Below are 25,080 nucleotides of genomic sequence, written 5' to 3'. Positions count from 1 at the left end.
ACATTAAAGACTAGAAATGTCGCTAAGGCGACTGCTATGCCTCCGCCATAATGCATGATTCTCCTAATAGGTCTATAGTACATGTGGACAATGTATACAGTCAACCTCGCCTAAGTCGAATCTATTGGGACCGGCGAAAACACTTCGACTTACGCGAAATTCGACTTCCGCGGAAGTCGAATTTTTCTTCGACTTGTATTTCCAGACGAATTTTCATAATGCAGTGTCTTATCATGTTTTTAGTGGCCTTGAAATTACAGTAGACGGTAGTATTATGTTGTAATTAGTATTTTTGTTTTGTTTACGTTTTAAAAAAGAATCCTGGAGCTCAATTATTGGACTGTGATAATCGAAATGCGTTGCACGTAATTTCTGCAAAAGATCGCGAAACGAACGCGGGAGTTCGGGGCGCCGTTATTTGTTCGGGGATGTTTTTACTTCGGTAAGAATTTGAATTAGATATATATATTTTTTTTTTCAATGAACTTTTCCGCACAATGCGTCATGATCTGGTCGTGATTTGCTTTTGAAAATGTCTTTACTGTCTCGACTTAGCGCTTGACCTTCGCCAGACGTGCGCGATGTTCGCAAAATCTTCGTGAAACATCGAACAGACCCCGAAGCTTCTTCGGAGAATGTCCCCTGCATGTTTCCCGATATTCTCCGATAAATTTTTATAATGCAGTGTCTTTTTATGTCTTTATTGACAGTTGAAATACAGAAGACGGTATAGCAATACGTATAGTATTTAGTGTTTTTTGTTTTGTTTTGAGTTTTAAAAAATCGAGAAACTTAAGTTATTGGACTGTAATAATCGAAATGCGTTTCATGTCCGTCAAAGGGATCATTCGACATTTATTTTAGCATCTTCCGTAGCTGAATGTTATTGCTATTTATTTTCGAACGTAAAAGCAAACATTCGGCATTTATTTTATCATCGTACGGAGTTGGATACTATTGTTATTCATTTCCGAACGTCAAAGCAAACATCAAACGTTGATTTCCGCTGCACCATCGAACGCATCATTTCGAAATTTAAAAGCAAACTTCCGACAGTTATTTTAGCATCGTATGGAGCAGAATATTACTGTTATTCACTTCCGGACGTAAAATCAATCATCTGACATTTATTTCAGCATCTTCCGGAGCCGAATGTAATTGTTATTTACTTTCGAAAGTAAAAACAAGCATCCGACATCTATTCTATTTAATCATGGTACAAATACGGTGTTGAATATTATTGTTATTCATCTCCGGACGTATAAGTGACCATTCGACATTCATTTTAGCATCTTCCGGAGCTGAATGTTATTGCTATATATTTTCGAACGTAAAAGCAAACATCCGACAGTTATTTTAGCATCGTATGGAGCAGAATATTACGGCTATTCATTTCCGAACGTAAAAGCAATCATCTGACATTTATTTCAGCGTCTTCCGGAGCCGAATGTTATTGCTATATTAACTTTCGAAATTAAAAACAAGCATCCGACATTTATTAAATCATGGTACAAATACGGAGTTGAATATTATTGTTATTCATCTCCGAACGTCAAAGTGACCATTCGACATTTACTTTTATGGAATAGCATCTTTCTGAGCTGAATGTTATTATTTTCTTTCGAACGTAAAAGCAAACATCCGGCAGTAATTTTATCATCGTATGGACTTGAATATTATTATTATTCATTTCCGATCGTCAAAGCAAACATTCGACATTCATTTCAGCATCTTCCGGAGCCGATTGTTATCCTAATTCATTTCCAAACGCAAAATCAAATATCTGACATTAATTTCAGCACCGTACGGAGCTTGATCTTACCGTTATTCATTTCCAAAAGTATGAGCAAAGATCCGACATTCATTTTATTATCATACGGAGTCGAATATTACCGTTATTCATTTCCAAAATTAAAAGCAAACATCTGACATTTATTTTGGCTTCTTACGGAGCCGATTGTTACCGCTGTTCATTTCCAAAAGTAATGGCAAACATCCGACTTTTTTTCGCGGACCACCAAAATCTTCATTTCTGAAATTTTGGTTTTTATGTTCTTCTCAGCTGGACATCAAGGATACAAGGGATATTAGGTCAACTTGTATTCGACCCTTGGGAGTATTTTATTACAAAAGTAGTGGTTTTTTTTATCCTTCGCTAATTTATCGAAGAATGAAAGAATGCTTCACTCAATGTTTGAATAATGACGTGCGGGAAAAAAAAAACTTCGACTTGTGCGATGAAAATTACATGTATTTACACAAATCTGGACTCGAAATTATCTTCGACATAGGCGAAATTCGACTTGTAAAACTTCGACTTGTGCAAGATTATTTTAAAGAAAAAAGTAAAGAGAAAATCGGGACTTTTCTGGAGCTTCGACTTGGCCGAGTTTTCGACTTATGCGAGGTCGACTTAGGCGAGGTTGACTGTAATTATATTTTCACAATATTGGCAAAATATTGAAATTACATGTTTGTCACAAATGTGCTGAATGTTCACCTTCCTTTACCTAGGTTTAATTAGATGAATAGGAGAGCATGTATTTGGGGATTCAAGGACTTTAACTTGACTTTGACCCATTCATAAGTGTATGAATACTGTAATTTTCAAGGTATGGAGAAAAAGTGTAATTTCTGTATTGAAAAGTACACTGTTACCATTTTCTTTTGGCCTTTGACCCTAAAATTCATAGGATAATCACTGTCAGGCAGAACATGCATACATATGTTGTAAGTTTCAAGATAACTTGAGCCACTTCTGAGATATGGAGGAAAAAGTTAGTTCAGCACTTTCCCTTGATCTTTGACCTTTTGACCTTTGAGGCAAACCCCCCCCCCCCCCAAAAAAAAAAAAAGAGAAAAAGATAATTTCCAGATAATCTAGGTTATACATGCATACACCAAGTGTAAAAAAAAAATTTGCTGGCATTACATAAATACATGTATGAGGGAAATAGTAGAAAATTTGAAGTGCTGCACTTGACCTTTGACCCCTGAACTTTGACCCTATGAACCCTAGATTCTCTAGACAATAACTGCCAGTCAGTACATGTATATATACTATGTTCCATGAAGATACCTTGAACAATTTCCAAGGTACGGAGAAAAAAGCGAAGTTTTAATATTTTAACTTGACCTTTTGACCTTTGACCTCATGACCCCAAACTTTCACCAGAGAATCTTAATTAGGTAATACATGTATACACTAAGTTTCAAGAAAATATTTTCAGGCATTGCATAGATATGGAGGAAATAGTGAAATTTTATGTATTTGACCTTGACCTTTTGACCTTTGACCTTGACCATGTGCACCCAAAAGTTGATAGGCACAACTTCACCCCCTAATACACACACATGCCAAGTTTCATTAGGATACCTTAAAAGGTTTTGATAGTTACCCTGTCCACAAAATTTATTACGGACGGACGGAAGGACGGACGGACGGACAGACGGAAGGACGGACGGACGGACGGAAGGACGGACGGACGGACGGACGGACGGACGGACGGACGGACGGACGGACGGACAACCCGAAAACATAATGCCTCCGGCACCACTTCATGGCGGAGGCATAAAAACACCTTTCTAAGCTTAGTTTCGAACAAGTACTTCTGCAGAAAATGCATCCAGAAAAGGAAAATGTGTTTAACGTACTTGGCCTTTGACCACAACACAGACCTCATACAAAAATGATAAATGTACTAGTAGTTGTTGTTGTTGGGGTTTTTTTTTCCATTCTCCCTTCAGGACCCCCATAGACTCACACATAAATATCGCTTGAATCACGATGCCATGAAAAATCTGTGGCTAAGAGATGAAGAGTGGTTTCTATTGCCAGAAAGCAATACAATCTGTGATTAATCTACAGGTCTATGTATTTTGAGAGGACCAACCCATCACCACGTACCCCCCCCCCACACACACACACACACATAATGACATTGATCAAGCTATTTAAAATATGCTACAATACAATGTAATCTATCTCGAGGACAATAGAGAACCACATACATTGTACAGGTGTGCTTTTATTCCCTAATGTTTGCATTTCTTCAAGTCATCAAGGGAAGTGGAGTAGAAAATAACACGTTTTTTTTTTTCATCCAAGGACATTGAATTGAGGTAGGGTGCGTGCAGACAAGGCAGGATATGCACTGTGTTGGGTCCTCTAATCTCACAATACCAAGCGGCTTTCCAACAGACTAAATACAAAAAAAAGCTTCACACGTGATGGCTGCATGCTGCGTCCAACCTGTCTACACAGAAAGGCTGGAATGTCTTTGGTTCCGTGCCAAATGCTACACGACATCCAGACACACTGCAGCATTCAGCAGGTGCATCGATCTGTACGTGGTAGGAAAGTATGCAAACACACATTATACACACACACACACACACACACACACACACACAAACACATTCACACACATTTTAACATCCTGCATCATTACAGCACTGAACAGGTGCCTATTCTGCCCATGTTGTCTCTCTGACCACCAACCATGGCAAGAAAGAAGTGAATAGATCACTCAGTCCACTTCACATTTGAAAAATACTACCATACCCATACATGTACAACTCACTTGGTGTCATTCTCATTCTGAAATACTGAGGTGTTTCATGGTTTCAAAGCATTGCGTTTGATGAAAAACACATTGCAGCAGGACCGTTGGTATTCATGACACATATTCATTCTCAATTGTCGCACGTATATTTTGTGTAGGTTTGGAATACCACTCTAAATTCCACGGTATTGTGCAAAGGTTTCTTTGTTTGTTTGTTTTTTTTTTTGTGGTGTATAAGCATTCATATTACAAAACACAGCATGATATACCACTGTATTTCACTGTCAGTGTGAATACATCTATTGTTGCACATAAACATCCAAAAAGCTGCTTACTGTTCCAACAGGCTCCACTTGACTTCCGTCAGTTTTAGTGAGCTATAGATCAGCGACGTGAATGCTAAGACAACCCAGCTTCCTGCATTGGACAATGGTCACAGCTGTCTTGCGCATGTGCGGAACACCATTTTTTGCCTCATCAATGTCATATTAGCATTCACAGCGAAAATCTAAAGCTTGCTGTTACCTCAATGCGCGATGCCCTTCATCTGCGACCACTTCAATCAAAAGTTTCATTAGATTGTAATTTTCCAGAAATGAAGTTAAGCATTATGCCTCAAACCACTGGCACATTAAATGACATTTGGATGTAGGCCTACAGTATGCAAGCAATGGCTGCCACTTTTACGGCATGCCTTTGATCCATTTGAAAACATGATAAACAAGGGAGCTCTTCTGTCAACTTCTGGAATCAATGGCAGATTCAGAGGGTGGCGCACAGGGCACGCACCCCCTCTTTATTTTTTATTAAAACAATAGAAATAAGAAGATAAAAAGTGGAGAAGCGTGCCTCCCCTCCCCCCTCTTTAATTTGGCAAAGGCGCCTCCCCTTTATGATGGAATTCCTGCATCATTCATGGGTATGGTACACTTTTGGAACAGCATGCGTCAAGCGATGTATCTCTGGCATGGGGTACAATGTGATACACTTTTGGACCATACTGGGAGGTGGTCCATTTTTTGACTGACCAGTACAGTACAGTTTGCTCAAGGAGCATTCCAGTGCTCCTCTGGCAGGGGTATGGTATGTTAAAAAGGGGGCTCAAACATACCCTTAGTCTACACCATCACCAATCTATCCAGTGTCACAGGGCCTCCTCAAAAGTCTAAGACAGACAAACTTGCAGCAGCTTGGGCGGTTCTTTCATAGCTTGCTCATTGCACAGCCCACTTTGGAAGTGTTCTGCCTGCCTAGCTCCCTGGAAATGAACTGACCAACAGCAACAATCTTTTCCAGATTAACCCCCTGCAGATACAAGAACAGAATGAACAAAGAGAGAAATGTTTTGATTTCCCTTTTCCTTTTAATAACAAAAAAGCTCAAACAAAAACAAAAAATCATGCTTTGTACACATACAATGGCACATTATATGGACAATTCCCAGCATGATTAGCAAAGGTGAACTGTAAAACAAATTCGAATCATAAGTAGCAAATATATACATGTAGGTGATGACTGGGGTGGGAGGGTGCATACACAATGGTTTATTCCACTAGATCTGGATTGTTTTCCTAGGCAAATTATAACCATCCTTAAATAGTATTTCAAACCCTGAGGAAAGAACATTCTGTATACTGTATAATTGAAACAACAGTACTTTCAGAGTAATGGGTACCGTCTTTGCCTCAAAATTGTTGTGGAGCCGTTTCTGCAACATCACCAACAAGTCTCCTTCAATATCAAACTATCAACCTACTCACAAAAATACACAGCTCCTGTGTCTTTTCAATTGCGTGTCCGAACTGTAGTACACACTGCTTTCCTCGTTGGCTATTTTATTCATATGAAACTGTTCTCATATGAGAGAACATTCCCGCAAATAATTTGCCTATGGCAGAATGTTACAGAAGACCCATTCTTGCAAGGTAGTGTTTATCAAATCCTCGACTGGTATTTGACTAATCCATATTACTATAAAAACCAGAAATTTTGGCATGCATTTTAATTAAGGGAATTTTGTGAGATTAAAGATATGGGAAATTAAAATGCATGTGAAAGTTCTTGTCTTCGCATTGGATGCCAGGGGCAATTCGAGAAGATTTTGTGCCACGAAAAAGGCCGTTGACTTCACTTTGCAGAAATTTCATGCCGTGAATAATTCTTGCTTTACTGTATTATGGTGACACGACATAATATGACAGTCTTGCACTATGATGAGCAAAATTACCATTTGGTGTTTTCCTGGATAAGGCACAGTTTCACACGCTGATATATTCATAATCACAGCAAGAAAAACAAAGTGGAAGCAAGTTTTCATGAATCTAATTACCGATAATGGAAAACACAGATTAACAAAATGTTACAGCCAATATATTATCATTCCTCTTTAATTTGTCCCTTTTCATCAAAAATCTTCACTGACAGTGTAATTAGGATGAGTCCTCATCATTCTCATTGTGATGATGATGATGATGATAAAGCTAAAAATGACATTCATTCAAGTGTATGGCACAATGTGCTTGGTTACTACCGTTTGATGACTATTGCTAATCACCTGGCACAAGCCACAAGGGGTCGACATAATTCGCCCATTTTCTTATGTGGGTGGATAGGAGGACCACTTCACCGGGTTAAACACCCTGTTCTTTGCGATGAATGAATGAAGAGGGATCTTTTATGTGCATGAGTCGTGGCTAACGCACATATGTGACCCCCATTTATTATCCTATCCGAGGAATGGAGCATTTTGCCTCTTTACGAGAGAAGGAATGCTTACACACAACATTACTCACTGAGACTCAGGAATCGAACATGGTACCCTTGGATCTGGAGGCAGACACGCTACCAACTGAGCTATATCACTGCCCTCATAAAAATGGCATTAATGAGGATGAAAGCAATGACGAGGGTAATTATCAACATAACTCTCACAGCTGTCATCATCGATTGCCATCATCAACATGATCGCACTGCATCTCCTACTGGACCAATACTCACAGTTTCGATTCCTAATCCGTTCAGCATGTACACCACATCCTCAGTTGCTACGTTCCCGGAGGCCCCCTTGGCATACGGACAGCCGCCCAGTCCAGCTACCGAGGAGTCCACAACAGTCACACCCATCTATGCAGGGGAATGTGAAAGTGATAAGATATGTTGAATACGCATTTAAAAAGGACGACACTTATGCATGTAAATGAATATGTATGTGAATATTCATAAAGGAGTGATATGGAATAGAAATATGATATGGATATGCATCAGAAAGGCATGATGCTTACTGCATAGGTCATATAATAGCGAGTCTAATTTCTCACGATTCAGGACTACCCCACAATTTAGCGAGTGGTTAAATTCGCGAACGGGGAGTACAGTTAATGAACACAGAAATGTAAGTGTGCACATCGCATTATGGTCAGAATTAGAGTTGATATTTTTGCACATTGTTAAATTCACGAATGGCTACAGGCCCGCAAAATTTGCAAAAATAACCCCCCCCCAAAAAAAAAAAAAATATATATGGCGTATACAGTATGAATTTCCTATGGATGTGCATATGAATATTCATTATAATCACTATGAATATGCATTAATAAAAAAAGATACATGCCTTCAAGAAAAATACATTTGCGCCATTGTTGCCAACATTCACTTAACAAAATCAAGGAGGTTTCAAAGAGTGATCGGGAGACACCTGTGTGTCACATGCACACCCAAGGCCATACCCATTCCAAAATTGTGCAGCATTGTATTTTCTTTGTCAAGAAAGGAAAAAGATATACAGGGATTGTACGGCAGAATCAGGAAGGCTTGACAGCACTGTGTATGTGTGGCACAGCCGCAACTTGCTGTACATAGCTACAGGAGAATACTGCAAACAGCAAAATTACAGTATGCCCCCCCAAAAAAACAAAACAAAACAAAACAAAACAAAACAACAACAACAACAACAATCGTATTCCACATTGATAACTTTCAAAATAATGAAACAATATACATGCCATTTCAGGGTATGAAACTATAACTTCTTACCTACATTTTGCAAAAAAAAACTAGAAATGTCGCTACAGCGACTGGTTATACCCCCGCCAAACAACATTTCATAAGCTTTGGTCAAAACAACATTTCATAAGCTTTGGTCAAAAAACTGAGGAAGTAGTTAAATCCGCAAGATCTTTCCTTGATCTTCTGCCATTAATATCCCGTTACCATGGCAACATACTTTCGGGTACTGTCGAAAAATGCGTCTTGCACATCTACAACCAAAGGCACACATCTGTACCAAGTTTCATGGAAATTGGGCAAAAACTGAGGAAGTAGTTTGAAACACAAAATTTTCCATCATTTTGGCTCATAATATGTGAGCTGTTACCATGGCAACATACTTTTTGTCACTGTCAAGAAATGTGTCATGCTGACCTATATCCTAAGACAAACATTCAATATGAATTCCATGAGAATTGGAAGAACACTGATGAAGCAGTTTTGCCATGAAGCATTTTGCCCTATATTTTACCAATAACATGCCGTTACCATGGCAACGCACTTTTTGCCACTGCGGAAATATGTGTCTTGCACATTAACATATTCAGATGAACATCTGTACCTAATTTCATAAAAATTGATAAAAAACTGTGGGAGGAGTTCGCGACGCAAGATTTGTACCCATTTTTGCCCATAATATGCCGTTACCATGGCAACGTACTTTTGGGTACTGTCAAAAAATACGTCTTGCACATCTACAACCCAAGGCACACATCTGTGCCAAGTTTTATGGGAATCGGTTGAAAACTGACGAAGTAGTTCGCGACGCAAGATTTGTACCCATTTTTGCCAATAATATGCCGTTACCATGGCAACGTACTTTTGGGTACTGTCAAAAAATACGTCTTGCACATCTACAACCCAAGGCACACATCTGTGCCAAGTTTTATGGGAATCGGTTGAAAACTGAGGAAGTAGTTCGCGACGCAAGATTTGCAACGGACCGACCGCCCGACCGCCCGATCGCCCGCCCGACCGCCCGACCGACCGCCCGCCCGACCGCCCGACCGCCCGCCCGACCGCCCGACCGCCCGACCGCCCGACCGACCGTCCGCTGATTCCTATATACCCCCTTCAAACTTCGTTTGGCGGGGGTATAAAAACATTCAATTTGGTTAAGTGGTCACAGAAAAATGAGGATCATTGTAAAGCATGTAATGGGTTTGTTTCTTCCAAGTTTAGCACTTGGATGTTCTTGGAACTGCATGTTAATGTGTAAACACAATGGACAAAACTTGGAGAGAAGGGATTCCTGACATGCTCTATAAAGATCTCCATTTCTCTTTGACCACTGAAGCAAATTGGATGGGGTCTTCTGTACAGTGTAGGTAATAAGTTATACAATGTAGTTTCATACTTTGAAATTGTATTTGGATTGATTCACTAGTTCACTGGTTACTGCTTCTCGCTATGACACCCCCAGATGGTGCAAGTTGACATATAAAGTATTAACCCATTGAGGATGAGTCCCGAGTACACTCAGGCAAGTGTCCATGGGAAATGCGTGTTGTAGCAAAATCACTCCGTCGTCAATGGGTTAAAAAGGCCTATCTCACTGGAGAAGAAGTTGCCACGACTATTGCAACTGATCGGGCTTGTGCGACTGAAGAGACAGAAAGAAATTGCTAATGCTCTCGCCAAGAAGGCGATTCGAGAGTGGTGTCTCAGATGCTCCAAACAAGGGCCTAACTTCTTCACTTTTAAAAAGTACAAGTTTACTTTCATATACATGTGGATTGAGAGAATGCAGCAATACTATAGGAGAACGCGTTAGTGAAAGTTTGAGGATAATTGGACAAACCGTTCAAAAGTTTTTTCAAAGTGTAGCAAAAAAAGCTGCTGAAAACTGCTTATCCAACAGCAGCGAGCCAATGTAGTAAAGTGGAGTCAAAAGGGAAATGAACTTTCAATCCTAGCAGAATCTTCATCAGAGGCTAAATGACAAACAGGCAGGGAAAGCAAACACATACAAGGACTACACAAAACAAGAACAGTGAGGGAGGGCATGTAGGGACACAGAACAAAGAAAACAAAGGGAAAACAGGCAGGGAAAGCAATCACATACATTGTATAAGGACTAAGCACAACAAGATCAGTCATGGGAGGGCTAGGGACACAGAACAAAGACTAGAAATGTTGCTATGGCGACTGGTATGCCTCCGCCATAATGCATGATTCTCCTAATAGGTCTAGATAGTCCATGTGGACAATGTGTGATTACATTTTCACAAAACTGGCAAAATATTGAAATGACAAGTTTGTCAGAAATGTGTTGAATGTTCACCTTCCTTGAACTTGGTTTAATTGGATGAATAGGAGAGCATGTATTTGGGGATTTAAGGACTTTAACTTGACTTTGACCCATTCATACATTTATGCATTGAGTAATTTTCATGGTACCGGTATGGAGAAAAAGTGCAATTTCTGTACTGAATAGTAAATTGTTACCATGTTCATCTGGCCTTAGACCCTAAAATTCATAAGATAATCACTTTCAGGTAGAACATGCATAGATATGCAGTAGGTTTCACAATAAATTGAGCCACTTCCGAGATATGGAGGAAAAAGTTAGTTCAGCACTTTCACTTGATCTTTGACCTTTTGACCTTTGAGGCAATAAAAAAAGAAAAAGAAAAAAAAACTCTCCAGAGAATTTCTATTAGGTTACACATGCATACACCAAGTGTAAAAAAAAAAAAAACTAATCCTGCTGGCATTGCATGAACATGAGGGAAATAGTAAAATTTTGAAGTGTTGCACTTGACCTTTGACCCCTGACCTTTGACCCCATGAACCCTACATTCTCTAGATAATCACTGCCAGTCAGTACATGTATATATACTATGTTCCATGAAGATACCTTGAACAATTTTCCAATTTACAGAGAAAAAAAAAGAAGTTTTAATACTTTTACTCGACCTTTTGACCTTTGACCTTTGACCTCATGACCCAAACTTTCACCAGAGAATCTAAATTGGGTAATACATGTATACACTAAGTTTCAAGAAAATATCTTCCGGCATTGCATAGATATGGTGGAAATAGTGAAATTTTATGTATTTGACCTTGACCTTTTGACCTTTGACCTTGAGCACGTGCACCCAAAAGTTGATAGGCACAACTTCACCCCCTAATACACATACATGCCAAGTTTCATCAGGATACCTCAACAGCTTTTGATAGTTACCTTGTCCACAAAATTCATTACGGACGGACGGAAAGACGGACGGACGGACGGAAGGACGGACGGACGGACGGACGGACGGACGGAAGGACGGACGGATGGACAACCCGAAAACATAATGCCTCCGGCACCACTTCGTGGCGGAGGCATAAAAACAAAAGGGAAGGGTTGGAGGTCATGGGCAAGGAGCCCAACAGGTAAAGGGAGGGGGATTAGAGCAGAGGGATGGACAGACAAAAGGCAGAAGATGGTCAGTGATGATCCTGAGGACCATAGGAAGGCAACCTTTGAAGGATAAGGATGAATAGGGAGGCAACATCAAACAAGATGAGGAACAGAGGGATAAAGAAAGGAATAGAGTAAAATAGCAACAGCATGAGGGGGAGGTGGCTGAGTAAGCAGCAAGCCCTAACCTAATGTACCAAGAAGAAGCAACAAAATGAAAGTAAGAGTCAACCAACAAATGCAAGTTGTCAAACATATCAAAGTATATATGTGACCGTGCATCACAAAACGAACAAAAAGTCGCACACACTGATTTTGCGTGAGGACTGAAAATAAGTGAAATGGGTCAACCTAGCCGATCTTGACTTTTTCATGTTTTCTAAAAGAGCAAGACACAATTAGTCTTCTTTTACATTATGCTAAAATTTGGGATCATAAAACGGGAGAGAAAGTGTTTTTTTTTAGCACTTTATCTAGAGCATTTTTGGCAAAATAGTGTAATTATAGGTGTGTCTTTAGAGTCCCTTTTTCATTTCTGAAAAACCTTGTACACACTCTTCACTTTCAACTCTAATAACTTTTGAAAGGATAGTGCTACTGCTTTGAAAGTTGGCATTAATTATGGACAGAATGTGTTAATGAGACATGCTTAATTTCAGTTTAATCTGATAATCCCTTCATTGTTGTTACTCAGGTGGTTTACTTCCTGCTTTTTGTCCCATTCATCGCACAGCCAGCACGGTTTGGTTAAGATTCAAAGCGCTTGAATAGGTACTGTACTTCAGAGCCTCTTTTCTCAGTTCACACTTTTCCTGAATTTGTGCTTTCTTTTCAATATTAAGATAGGTTAGGAGAGTCCATTTGATTTGAGTTATACATCATTTTAAAGCTTAAAGTCTGCTCTTTCAGAATATGGTCTTAGCTAAAAATTCATGTCTGGCGACTTTTTGTTTGTTTTGTGGTGCAGGGTCACATATAGAGTATTATTACCCATATCAGGCATCTGAGCTGTGGTTCTACAAAATTGTGTTTTCCTTGTACTACGTGCGGGATTACGCACCAGCAGGGAGAAGAGGAGCAAAGTTCCCATATTCCCTGCTTTGACAAACGCCTATGGGATTTGTGTGTTAAAAACGAGGGGAATATAGCATCCGGGCACTTGAGCTCCCAATGAGGAAAATTAGCTGTTCATGACAGTTTCTTGCGGGGGGAAAATTCCCATAGGTTAACACGTAAAACTCAAGGACGATCACTGTTACTGTGTGAGCTGGCTGTTTCTACATGCGCCGCATACCTCGAGTTTTGCGACAGAGGGCAAATTCTCATAGGTTAACACTTAAAAACAGAGGATGATCCCTGCGCCTGTGTGAGTTGGCTGTTACACGTGTGTTGTGTACCTGAGCTGTGTATGAGGATGTAGCGCGCAGTGTGGTGTAGAGCTCGAGCTAGCACGGAGTGAAATACTAGCACAGTGAATTGGAAAGTTCTAAAAAGTTACATTGTAATGATTTATTTTACTGCTCAAGATGCCTGAAATGGGAAATAATAATGATATGGACTGTCTACTTTCGGGAGATACGACATTAATTATTGCCCTCACTAGAATTGTATTGCCCTCGTCTTCAACTTGGGCAATACAATTCCAGTTCAGGCGATAAATGTTGTTTCCCCCTCAAGGCCAGTCCATATTATATCAATAGTACCTGTTGGGTTCCTTGCCCATGACCTCCAACCGTAACCTTTAGTTTCCTTTGTTCTGTGTCCCTAGCCCTCCCATGACTGTTCTGTTTTGTGTAGTCCTTATATGTGATTGCTTTCCCTGCCTGTATGTCATTTTGCCTTAGACAAAGATTCTCCTAGGATTGAAAGTTCAGGCCCCTTTTGACTCCAAAAGGTTTTTTTTCTGCGCAGTCACTGCTGGATGAGAAGACTACGATAATGTATGATGTCGCATGTGTAGAACAATGTAAGGAAAATATAAAGAGAATTCCACAAAATGTCATTTTTTTTTAAAACGTAGACATTGCGTTGACTTGTTACTGACCTATGTGAAGGGTTATATCATTCCCCCTGCATCCTGAAAGAGGCAAGTCAAGTGCTCTTTTAGTATGCGAGAAAGTGAAAAAAATGTTGAATTTTCTTTATATTTTCTTTATACAGTTCTACGCATGTTACATCATAAGCTGTAGTAGTCTTCTCATCCAGCGATGGCGGCATTTGAAACTTAAAAATTCATAAATTTTGAATGGATTGTCCAAGTTTTCCTCAAATGTTCAATGATGTGAACATTTTAATAGGGTTAAGCTGCAGGGGTGTCACCGTGATGTGTCCAAGACGTCTTCTCAGTCACAGAGACATTACTGCAACGTCTCCACGTGGTCGCCAGTAGGTTGCAGTGGATCTCCACAAGGTCGCACAGAAGTCTCCGAGACTTGGCTGACAAAATTAGTCTCCACAACGTGACTGTGACTAAGGAGACGCTGCAGAGACATCTCGGAGACTAGCTGGAGACTGGAAAGAGTCTCCGGAAAAATCGAACATGATTGATTCTATCGCGACTCAACAGAGACACGGCTAGTCTGCAGAGGACAACAAGGAGACACAGCAGAGATGTCTCCGTGACCAGCAACACTTGAGTTGCCACCAGGTCGCCACCTAGTCTCAACACCAATGAGAAACCCATTTATAATACAGTTGAACCTCTCGTATCCGGACAAGTCGGGACCGCGGCTCATCCGGATAAGGGATTTGGCCGGATACTGGAGACTCCATGCTTTATACATGTACATATACATACTCATGTACTGATGTAGCCCATTGTAGTACCACATGTAGTAATGTGTATACTGCAACCTTTCTATTGTTACACTCAGTAACAGACCAAAAAATAGAGGTTCGTGTTTGCAAGAATGAAATCATTTTCTTTTATAAATTCTTGGGATGATTTACCTAAATAATTATTAAGAAATGTATCAAGTAGATCTTGAAAATAAACAGTACGAGTCGACGAAACGACGCTTCAAAATTCGATCATCACGGCTCGGCAAAGTCGACTGTAGGTCGCCATTGTTAGATTGAGTTGGGAATCCCCCTTTCCTTCCGTAATTATTAAATGATAAAAAAAAAAATCATGGTGAGATTGCGTCCGTATAATAGAGAGATCCGGATAAAGGGAGGCCGGATAAGAGAGGTTCAACTGTACGTAAGTATCAAAGTACACCGTATGTCAAAAAAAAAAAATTAACAATGGGACCCTCCGCAATGATTACTTTAAAAATAGTGAATCAATCCAAATATAATTTCAAGGTATGAAACTATAACTTATTACCCACATCTTGCAGAAAACCCCATCCGATTTGCTTCAGTGGTCAAAGAGAAATGAGGATAATTGTAGAGTATGTCAGGAACTCTTCCCTCCAAGTTCTGTCCATTGTGTTCACACATGAATTTGCAGTTCCAAGAGCATCCAAGTGCTAAACTTTAAAGAAATAGACACATGACATGCATAACAACAATCCACATTTCTCTGTGACCACTTTACCAAATTGAACGGGGTTTTCTGCAAAAAGTAGGCAAGATGTTATATTTTTACACCCTGAAATAGCATTCAGACGGTTTAATCATATTGAAAGCTATCAATGCGGAAATCTGATTGTAATTTTTTTTGGGGGGGACATACTGTCCAGTAATTCTCACCTGCAGTGCAGCAAGGATGTTGGCCAGGGCCTGCCCATAGGTGTCATGGCAGTGGACGGCTACCCGCTCCACTGGGATGGTTTCTAGTACTGTCTCCAGCAGCGCCTGCATGGCGCCGGGGGTGCCCACTCCTATCGTGTCTCCCAGGGATATTTCGTAGCAGCCCATCTTGAACATCCTATCGGCAACCTGCACACACCACCAACGAATAAGATGAGCAAAGGCACTTGTAACAGTGTAACTTTATCGTCCATGGGGTAACAAGACTTCATGTATCAATTGGGAATGCACAAAAAAAAAACTGACCCGATTTTGAATATCACAAATACTGATTTGAGTTATAAAACAAAACAATATTTCTACTTATTGGACATCAACATGGATGTTATTTTTAGTAATGTTGCTTGATTTCAATTAAGTTGTTACGTATTTCTTTGTTTTTCATTCTGATTTCTCATTGTATCTTTTTATCTAGAATAGTTGATGATTATCAAAAGGATGGATGTTATGCTCCTCACCAAAGTGGGTGCCTCCAATCATATTGATGCATTTCAATCATAGTTACATAACGAACTAGAAAAACACTCAGAGAGCACAGACCTCCGCCAAGCCAGCAACTCATTTCCACAAAACATGCATGCAATTTCCCAATATAGAAGCCTTTTGTTTATGTCATCAGCAGAGCCCGCGCTTTAGTGCGCGTATGTAAACCTCCAGAACGCACAGCTAGAACTCCCAAGTTCAATGACCTTATATGCTAAAAGATCAAAAATACTTCAAAAATCCATAAAAATTCCCGGATCACTACCACAATTTAATCATCTGTTCCTTGTGTCATTATCAACTTTTCCTATATATTATTCAAATCCGTTCACAACTTTTTGAGTTAGATGAAGAAAAGGATGTTAATATGATTGTGACATTGCGTCAAAAAAACACACAAAAAAAAAGTCACCAGATACAGAGTTTTAGATATGGACATATTCTGAGTGAGCAGATGCTATAAAGCTTTAAAGTGATGTATAACACAATACAAATGGACTTTCTTAACATACCTATAAATAATGGACAAAAAGTACACACTGAAAAATGTGTACTGAGAAAAGAGGCTTTGAAGTCAAGGGTTTATTCAAGTGCTTAATCTCACCAAGATGTAAGCTGTGCAATAATGGGACAAAATACAGGATGTAAAGCGCCAGGGCAACCACAATGAAAGGATTATCGGATTATGCTACAATTTGGCACACTCACTAAGCACATTCTGTTCATGGCTATTTTCAACTTTCAAAGCCATACCACTATCTTTTCAGAAGTTATTAGTTAAAAGGAAAGAGTGTATAAAGTGTTTTAAGGAAATGATGAGGGATCCTAAAGACATACCCAATCACATTCTGCTAAAACATGTTCTGGAAAAACTGCTAAGTTACAGTTTCTCATTTGTCTTATGATCCCAAACTTTAGAACCATGTAGATGAAGGATGGATATTAAAGAAGATATGTGACCCGCTACAACAAAATGATCCTAAAGTCGGGTGAGGCCGATTATTTGAAAATTGCATGACACAATTCCCTAATCTTTCTGCTTTAAATTGATATATAACACATCTTATAAAAATAATCGGCTGTGGCGATATCGATGTTTAAAAGAGAGCATGTCGAGACGTCTGGGAAATCACTGTTTCGAGAAAAGCGCCCTAAAAGATCTCCTTGCGACGCAATCACGATCAAGGGACACGCAAGTCAGTATTCACCTCCGGACAATAGAAGGTAAGCCCTAGCAACCCCCGAAATGCTTATTCAAACACAGCGTCGGCGGTCTCCTCACCGACCAATCAGTGACCAGGATGCCAGGAGAAGCGGCTGGGCATAGCGCACCCTGCCAGCACGCACCAGTCGACTAGGCAGTGTGCGAGCTTCACGCTTCGGTTAGCGGCAAGCAGCAAACTGACCAATGAGATCACTCTGGTCGTTGTTAGGGGCGGAGCCTATCTGTGGCGCTCAATCCAAATGTTCGAACCAGTTTCTGCTTCGTTGAAACGCCAAAAAACATGGCCCAGAAAAACGCTATTTTTTGGTCTTTCCTTTCATCATTTTGCTTCAAAATTTCGACAGACGATAGAAGACATGTCAGACTCTAATAATATGTCAAATTCAGAAAATCGTAAGTTTTGACAAATTTTGATGCTCTGACTTCAAACTCGATTTTCACGGCTTTGACCGTGCGCGACTTTAGGACCATTTTGTTGTAGAGGGTCACATATGAAAAAGTAAAGATTGATTAGGTGGAGCCATTTCACCTGTTTTGGGTCCTCACATAAAATGGGGGTGCCGAATTTTTGTTTGTTTTGTGATGCAAGGTCACAATTATGTCACAGCCGTTTGGAGAGGTAGTTGATCTAATGCAACTACAGCTTTCCTGATCTCAAAACAGAACTCACAATATCCGTAAACATATATCCAAGAGGTCTCTAAAAACAGCAAATTTGTGCTCACCTTAGCAACAGCTGCCGGTTCGATCCTGCCTTCGTAGGGACACCCCAGCACGCAAGACACGTAACCTCTGACCTTGACTTTTGCCTTCTGCGCAGCTTCCATCACGGCAGAAAATCTCTCCAAGCTTTCTTCTATTGAGCAGTTGATGTTCTTCCTGAAAAAAATGCATGGAAATACACACCATAAAATCACAGTTTATCATCACGCCAGCATTCTTACTATATTGACAGTGAAGGATAAAATGGAACCACATTGCAAAGAGTTTGTAACAAATTGTCACTTCACAAGCTACTGATACTTAGGTTAAGCAGGGCACAAGGAAAGAATAATGTTGATATTGCAGACTTTTGAAGAGAAGAAACATTCTTTACATTAGACATTGCCTGCAATTTCACTGTGACACAAGAACTTATTTTGAGCCACTGATTGAAAAACAAAAATGTGCGCATTAATTATCTCAGTAATGATAAACGATATCTATTTTTTAAAGTACAAATCGCATGAGTAACAATAAATCAGATGAAAACATGATGACCTAACAAAAGATCAAATCACGACATGGTCTGTCCTATTTTAGTTATTTCTACAAACACTATCCACTGCAGATAACAGCATGTCAGCCTTCCTTCCTAGTCTGCTTCATTCCGCATACACAACAGCAGGCAAAGCTATTTTCCTCTCAACTGCATTCAAAGACATTCAGGTCTTCTGAGAGTGTCACTAACAAAGAATTTGACAGGATTTGGGGTCCTAACAGGAAATTGGTAGGTTTTGTTATTGTTGTTGTTGTTGTTTTGGTTTTGTTTAGAGAGAGAGAGTACATCCTTCAAACAACTGATAATACAAGAAGATGCTATAAGAGGTTGTCATGACAACCAGAGATCGACATTGACCCCAGTAACTACTGACTCCAAATCTATTTTGGGCAGTCAAGGCCTTTGGAGCCTACAGAGCTGTCATAAAACTTCTTTTATTGGCAATGGTAACATGAACGACATCAACAAAAGTCAGACGAGAGGTTGAGACCCGTACTTGCTGAAGGATTCTGAGGCTGCCCCAAAGATGGCCACTTCCTCGGCACCTGCCTCAAGGGCCGACTGGAATCCCTGCAGGTTGGGGGTCAAGACGGGGTAGCTCACATCGGGTCTTCTCGTGATTCCAGTCAGCACTTCTTTGTGATCACCCATCTGTTGCACACAAAAGAAAAAATGACAAGATGTCATACATAGTGGCAGGCCAAGAGTATGCAACATTCCCAATCAAGTATCATTGACTGACCATCAACTTCGCTGTTTTTTGTGCAACCATATCCAGCAACAAACTAGCTAGTGCTATGGCTTTCTCCTCTACAGCTCCATAAATATGGAACACGGATCATACAAAGAACTGTGTCTGGTCTTCAAGGAGACAAAGGAATCATCTATTCTTTTTCCTTCCTTTGCATGCCCACAAGGAATGACTGAAACCATCCTGTAGCTACTGTACGAGCTGAAATTTTCGTGTACAGATATTTTCGCGAATTGCTACTTGGAGGACATTTTCGAGTGTTGTTAATTTCGCGGTTGCGAGGGTCTACCTGAACGTATTATTTGCGTGTTGTTATTTTCGCGGTTCAAAGGCGATTCCCGAAATTTGCGAAAATTAATCCACCACGAAAATTTCAGCTCGTACAGTATACATGAACCTTTAGTCCCTGCCTGCCAAACTACATTTGTACTTGCATACAAACAATATCTGTTGGGCTGGAGAAAAGATTTCTCTTCCTTTTTTGGCTGTTTAGTTTTGCAATTCTTCTAATAGGCAATAACTCATTGAGGGCTGGCCATCAGCTTCCCGAGGGGAAATATATATCCACATAAACCTGTTTGACCCTTTATTTGCCCAGGCACTGAGCTCAACTTGACCTAGTTGTACAGTTAGCAAGCCCACTCAGGTGTAACAAGTGTGCCCCAGTCCAACAGGAAAGTTATGGTGACACAAAAGGGACAAGCAGGATTAGGTAATCTTTAATCATTGACAATTAGTTTCCGTACCAATCTGCAAAGAAAGCACTCAAGCACTGTATTAAATGGTTTGCTACAATTGCCAACTTGTCAGCACACAATACTGTGAGATGTGAGGCCTATATTGCACCCACTAATTCCCCATGTTCAGTGCATTGCAAAGAACATGATAATGTAGACATATAGCAACATAGAATATGACATACATGTACAGTATTACACATACCAAATACAGTTGAACCTCTCTTATCCGGCCTCCCTTTATCCGGATCTCTCTATTATACGGACGCAATATCGCCGTGATTTTTTTTTTATAATTACGGGAGGAAAGGGGGATTCCCCAACTCCTTGAGAACTCCTACACAAACACACACGAATTACATATTACTTCCAACATGATTAACATACATTACATCAAATTTCCTTCCAAATTGCTTACCTTCAGACATTTTAAGATCCCCAAACATCCCCAAATGTAACAATGAAAAGGTTGCAGTATACACATTACTACATGTGGTACTACAATGGGCTACATCAGTACATTGTACATGTGTATAGTATATGTACATGTATAAAGCATTGAGTCTCCCATATCCGGCCAAATCCCTTTCAATCCGGATGAGCCCCGGTCCCGACTTGTCCGGATACGAGAGGTTCAACTGTAAAAGAATCAAGGGCAAACAATGTCCAGCTATTTAAAACTCCAGGCCTTGTACAAGTAGCATGTAAGCTTGTTAAATGCAGTACTGAATTAAAAGCAAATGGTTTTGAGAGGAAACTACCAATAATACAGTAATGATACCGGTACTCTGTTTTCAATGAGCTACACTTGTAGTACCCAAGCATGTAAAGGTGTGCTTCTCAACCAGTGGGCTGCAGCCAAATAGCGGGCCATGAACTCTTGCAGGTGGGCCACAATGTCGGCCAAAAATGAAATAAAAAAGGCTCATGATTTGATCTAACTTGGGCTCGATAAAGTCTGTAGGAGCCAAAGTGGGCTTCAAATCGAAAAGGCTGTGAAGCTTGGATGTAAAGCATCTATGCAGGTATTACAATTACTATCAACTACACCCAAAACTCGCTGAATACAAAAGGTGTGTAAAGATTGATTCTTGCAGTCTAAGTAGATGAACATTATGAAGTTTAACAAACTTAAGTTTAGAAGCCATGAAATCTACCTGTGGCACCCATTTTGGTGATACAAAGCTTGTTGCCTCCACCACACTCAGTCCTGTGTCAGCCAAGCGATCGATGAGCTTGATCTTTGTCTCAGTCGGAACAACAACCTGGCTCAAAAAGATGAGGAATACACACAAACACACACACACAAAGAAAGAGAGAGAGAGAGAGAGAGAGAGAAATTAGACAATTTCGTGCCCCCCCCCCCACTTGCCCTACAGCAGAGCATCTCAAACATAAACATGCTAGCTCTTTCCATATTCTTATTCTCTGTGAGAATAAACGTAGAAGATACAGTACTCTAGATTCCTAGATCAGTAGCGTATAAGAGATGTCTACATGCAGTGCATCTACATGTTGTATGTATTCACAAAAAAATAACAGAAAAAATATGTGTATCTACCGTCTGTCTCTGTGTGTCTGTTAGTCTGTGTGTGGAGCACTTCTCACCAGACTTCATTCAACTTGCCATAAATCATCTTTGTACACCGATCTTTTGCTCCCACTGCACAGTTGCTTGAAGGATTCATTACATAATATTATTAGGTGGCTAACTTGTTTCAGATTGCGCAGGCAAGCACACGCCAAGGGCGCCGTGATTGCTCATAAGGCAGTGCCATATAAAGAGAGTCTGGCCAACTCAGTTTTCGGCATATGAGTTTTGAAGCCTGTGATTGGTCAAAACAAGTCCCATTATAATTTGTGGAGCCATGTCATTACGAATTTGCATTATTATACGTATACGCATATATTCATTGTTCACTGGTACTTTCCGTTGTTGGTTTGCTTTCATTATTAGGTGTGAGTGTACAAGCTAACCCTCTTACGTGTAATACGCTGGGGAACGGCATGGCGTCCAATTTTAATACCAGATGCCCAGACTCTCTTTATATATCTACGGCACTGTCACAAATTAAAAAGTCAAGAGTGAGTCGTTTTGAGCAATGAGAGGGTTATGGGTCGACATGAAATTTGATGTCAATATCAATGCTTCCTGATGACTGATTTGGTATTTTGGAATTGTTTATATGACTCCTGAGTCTGAGTGAGTAGAAATAAGCAATAAACAGAAAACCTAGAGGTCTAACATTAAATCTACAAAGAACAAGGGTAATTTAAGTATAATTTAACTAAACCGGCCATATCCGGGACCTGATCCTGTGCTGTGATTTGTGTGAATTTGATATAATTTGGCTAAGTTAGTTTGATGGGTCCGGCGCCAGCAGCGCGGAAATTGAACTTGAACTTGAAGTAAATTTAGATTTCTAACGTTGGTTAGATGTTCTAGATCTAGAGTCTAGTCTAGAGTAAAATACTCCGTTTGCGGCAGGTTAAGGGTTTTTCCACACTGTAAACAAATCAGGCAAATTATCTTCAACCATTTCATATATCATAGACAAGATCATTCATTAACGCTATTGTTTTCATTAAAAATTTGATCAATGACAAACACAGTTTTCATGATTTACCAGGGCAAAACCCGGCACAATTTTCACCGATATGCGCCATAGGAGCTCTGCTTTGCGGCTTGATGTACAATCCCTATGCAATACGCGCGTGCTCCACGATCTTCAGCTGAACGCCTTCACATGTCTCGCGAACATTGCGTAAGCACCAATTCCCATTGCAAAAGCATGTGAAAATAGCGGGCGCACATGCACTGGCTGCAAACAGGATCGCAATTCTGGCGGTGTTGTTGATGTCTTTCTCGTGTTTTTCTCATTTTTTTTCGATGGTAACATCCACTTTCCAAAAAAAAATGGCGGCCCACATCGGCTCGCGAAAGTTCTATTTTACATGAGGATATGTTTTCAAAATCCACGAACATCGAGAAAACGACAAAAAATCCAGTTTCTTGGACCATTGTTTCTTAACTACATGTAGTGTTTATGTTAAGAAGTACCAAAAATTAAATTTTTTATGCGATATGTTGTCATTTAGCTTAGGTGAGAAAATTTCACTTTTGTCGGAGATTGTGCCTATTTTATTGGTTGGTTTTCATTGATTGGTAGTGTGTCAGTATATGTGTAGTGTGCATTTAATAGTGCAATACTGTGTTTAGCGGTATATTACCGAGTATGTTGTACCTGCCGCGAACGGGCGCACGGCCGCATACTGCAGCAGTTACTCTAGATCTAATGTTCGTATTTTACTGTCGATCTACTGTAAAAGTGGATATTTTCGCGTGACTAATTTTTCGCGCTTGGCCGGGTCGGAAGAGTTTCGCGTGTTTTTAATTCCGCGGAATCAAGACATCACGCACAGGCACATATGGCAAGCTAAAATATTCGCGTGCTTTTATTTTCGCGCTAGTTTCTGGTTGCGCGAAATGCGCGAAAATTTGAACACCGCGAAAATTTCCACTTTTACAGTAGTAGTTGCCTACCGTGATTTATAGATCTAGGTCTAGAACTCTACACTTTCTACATGGATACGACGGTGCATTAGTGCCCAGAAGTTGTACCATCAGTTTTAATCAAACAAATATAACAGAAATATAAGAAAATAAAACGAATATAAATTAACGTTATGGTTTAACTTAGATTTCTATATTATAAATTGACAAATTGCCAGAAGCCCGACACAAAATTGAATGTGTGGGACTGCACATTACAAGACGGCATAAGTAACAACTGTCGTATCTTCATTCCGCCGTTACCTTTTCGTTTTGAAGACCGTCACGTGGACCGACCTCGACGATTTTCACAAATTTTGGCAAGTGTGCGTCCTTTCCCGTAAAAGAAGCTGCTCCTCTCCTCAAAATCATTTGAGATACGATTTCGGCGCAGGCCCAGAATCGACTCATGCCGGCGGCCATGTTGACTCTTGCCTTGACACTCGTGAAACGAACGTCGAATTGTCATCTCACGTCACACGTCCATACGTCATAAGCACAGAAGAGTTCATAATCTGTGGTCATATGCACGGCGACTGAAACGATGTCAATCAATCCATCATGTCAATCAATATGATTGGACTGAGCGCCATCTAGTGGTCAGAAATCAGCACATGCTCACATGCTCACTGTCATGCCAAAGAAAATACAGTGAAACTGATATGTTATCACTAAATTTCTGATGATATTGAATTAAACTTAAAATTGCAGGAACTGGAGGAGACGTGCTGAGAGGCCAAGCTTCTATTTTGAAGTCTCCTCGTGGACAGTAAACCCATTATTGAACAAAACAGTTACTATATTCAAACACCAAGGAAGCAAGTTTCGATCTGTGACACGTAGAGGAAATAAAAAGCAGGAACACGATAATAATCATCTCTCACAATCAATAGTGAGCTGATAACCTGGATAAACTTTAATGCAGAAACAACGATGATGTTCAAATTCATTAAATTCTTCGGTCTATATGTTTTTATTTACGTCGATGTAGGGCAATTTGTCTATCAGTAAGCATTGGAAAGATTAAATGTTCATCTCCACACTAGAGAAGTTACTTTACGGGCATGGAATAAATGTCAATTATTGTTTGTCCTTCCTCGACAAATAGCCAGAAACTGAAGAGTTTGTTTGCAAAAACCGATAAGTCCATTTTTGAAGATTTTGAAGTACGGTCTCTGTGATAAAGTATAAAATTATACCTTTTAAATGATATATTGGTCACTACATAATAAAGGTACATTTTTGAAGTTATGGTCAAAAGAAGCAAAAAAATTCTTATTATTCTCTTTATTTTTC

General features: G+C 39.9%; 1 protein-coding gene across 1 annotated transcript; it reads right to left on the bottom strand.

Moving 5' to 3' along the window:
• Positions 1-5,622: 5,622 nt before the first annotated feature.
• On the bottom strand, positions 5,623-24,207 carry LOC139720687 (hydroxymethylglutaryl-CoA lyase, mitochondrial-like). The gene is made up of 7 exons (XM_071632042.1): positions 24,049-24,207; positions 21,389-21,496; positions 19,240-19,394; positions 18,208-18,361; positions 15,715-15,903; positions 7,563-7,688; positions 5,623-5,870 (listed from the first exon to the last, which is right to left on the bottom strand). Exons 1-7 carry the CDS (start codon positions 24,205-24,207, stop codon positions 5,769-5,771), a joined length of 993 nt encoding a protein of 330 aa, XP_071488143.1. The 3' UTR covers positions 5,623-5,768.
• Between the last annotated feature and the right edge of the window lie 873 nt (positions 24,208-25,080).

Source organism: Diadema antillarum, unplaced genomic scaffold (assembly GCF_040938485.1).
Source record: "Diadema antillarum isolate AM-2024a unplaced genomic scaffold, OU_Dant_1.0 scf00000131, whole genome shotgun sequence".
Lineage (NCBI taxonomy): Eukaryota > Metazoa > Echinodermata > Echinoidea > Diadematoida > Diadematidae > Diadema > Diadema antillarum.
Note: the sequence above shows the minus strand (reverse complement) of the source record. Positions and strands in the feature narration are given on the sequence as shown.

Bases quoted from the DNA above. Each gene is read 5' to 3' on its own strand.
- LOC139720687 (XM_071632042.1), bottom strand. From the start codon at position 24,207: ATGGCCGCCGGCATGAGTCGATTCTGGGCCTGCGCCGAAATCGTATCT. The intron at 19,395-21,388 runs GTAGATTTCATG...TGTGTGCAACAG, and splicing joins CACCAAAATGGGTGCCACAG to ATGGGTGATCACAAAGAAGT. The intron at 7,689-15,714 runs GTGAGAATTACT...TCCCCTGCATAG, and splicing joins ACATCCTTGCTGCACTGCAG to ATGGGTGTGACTGTTGTGGA.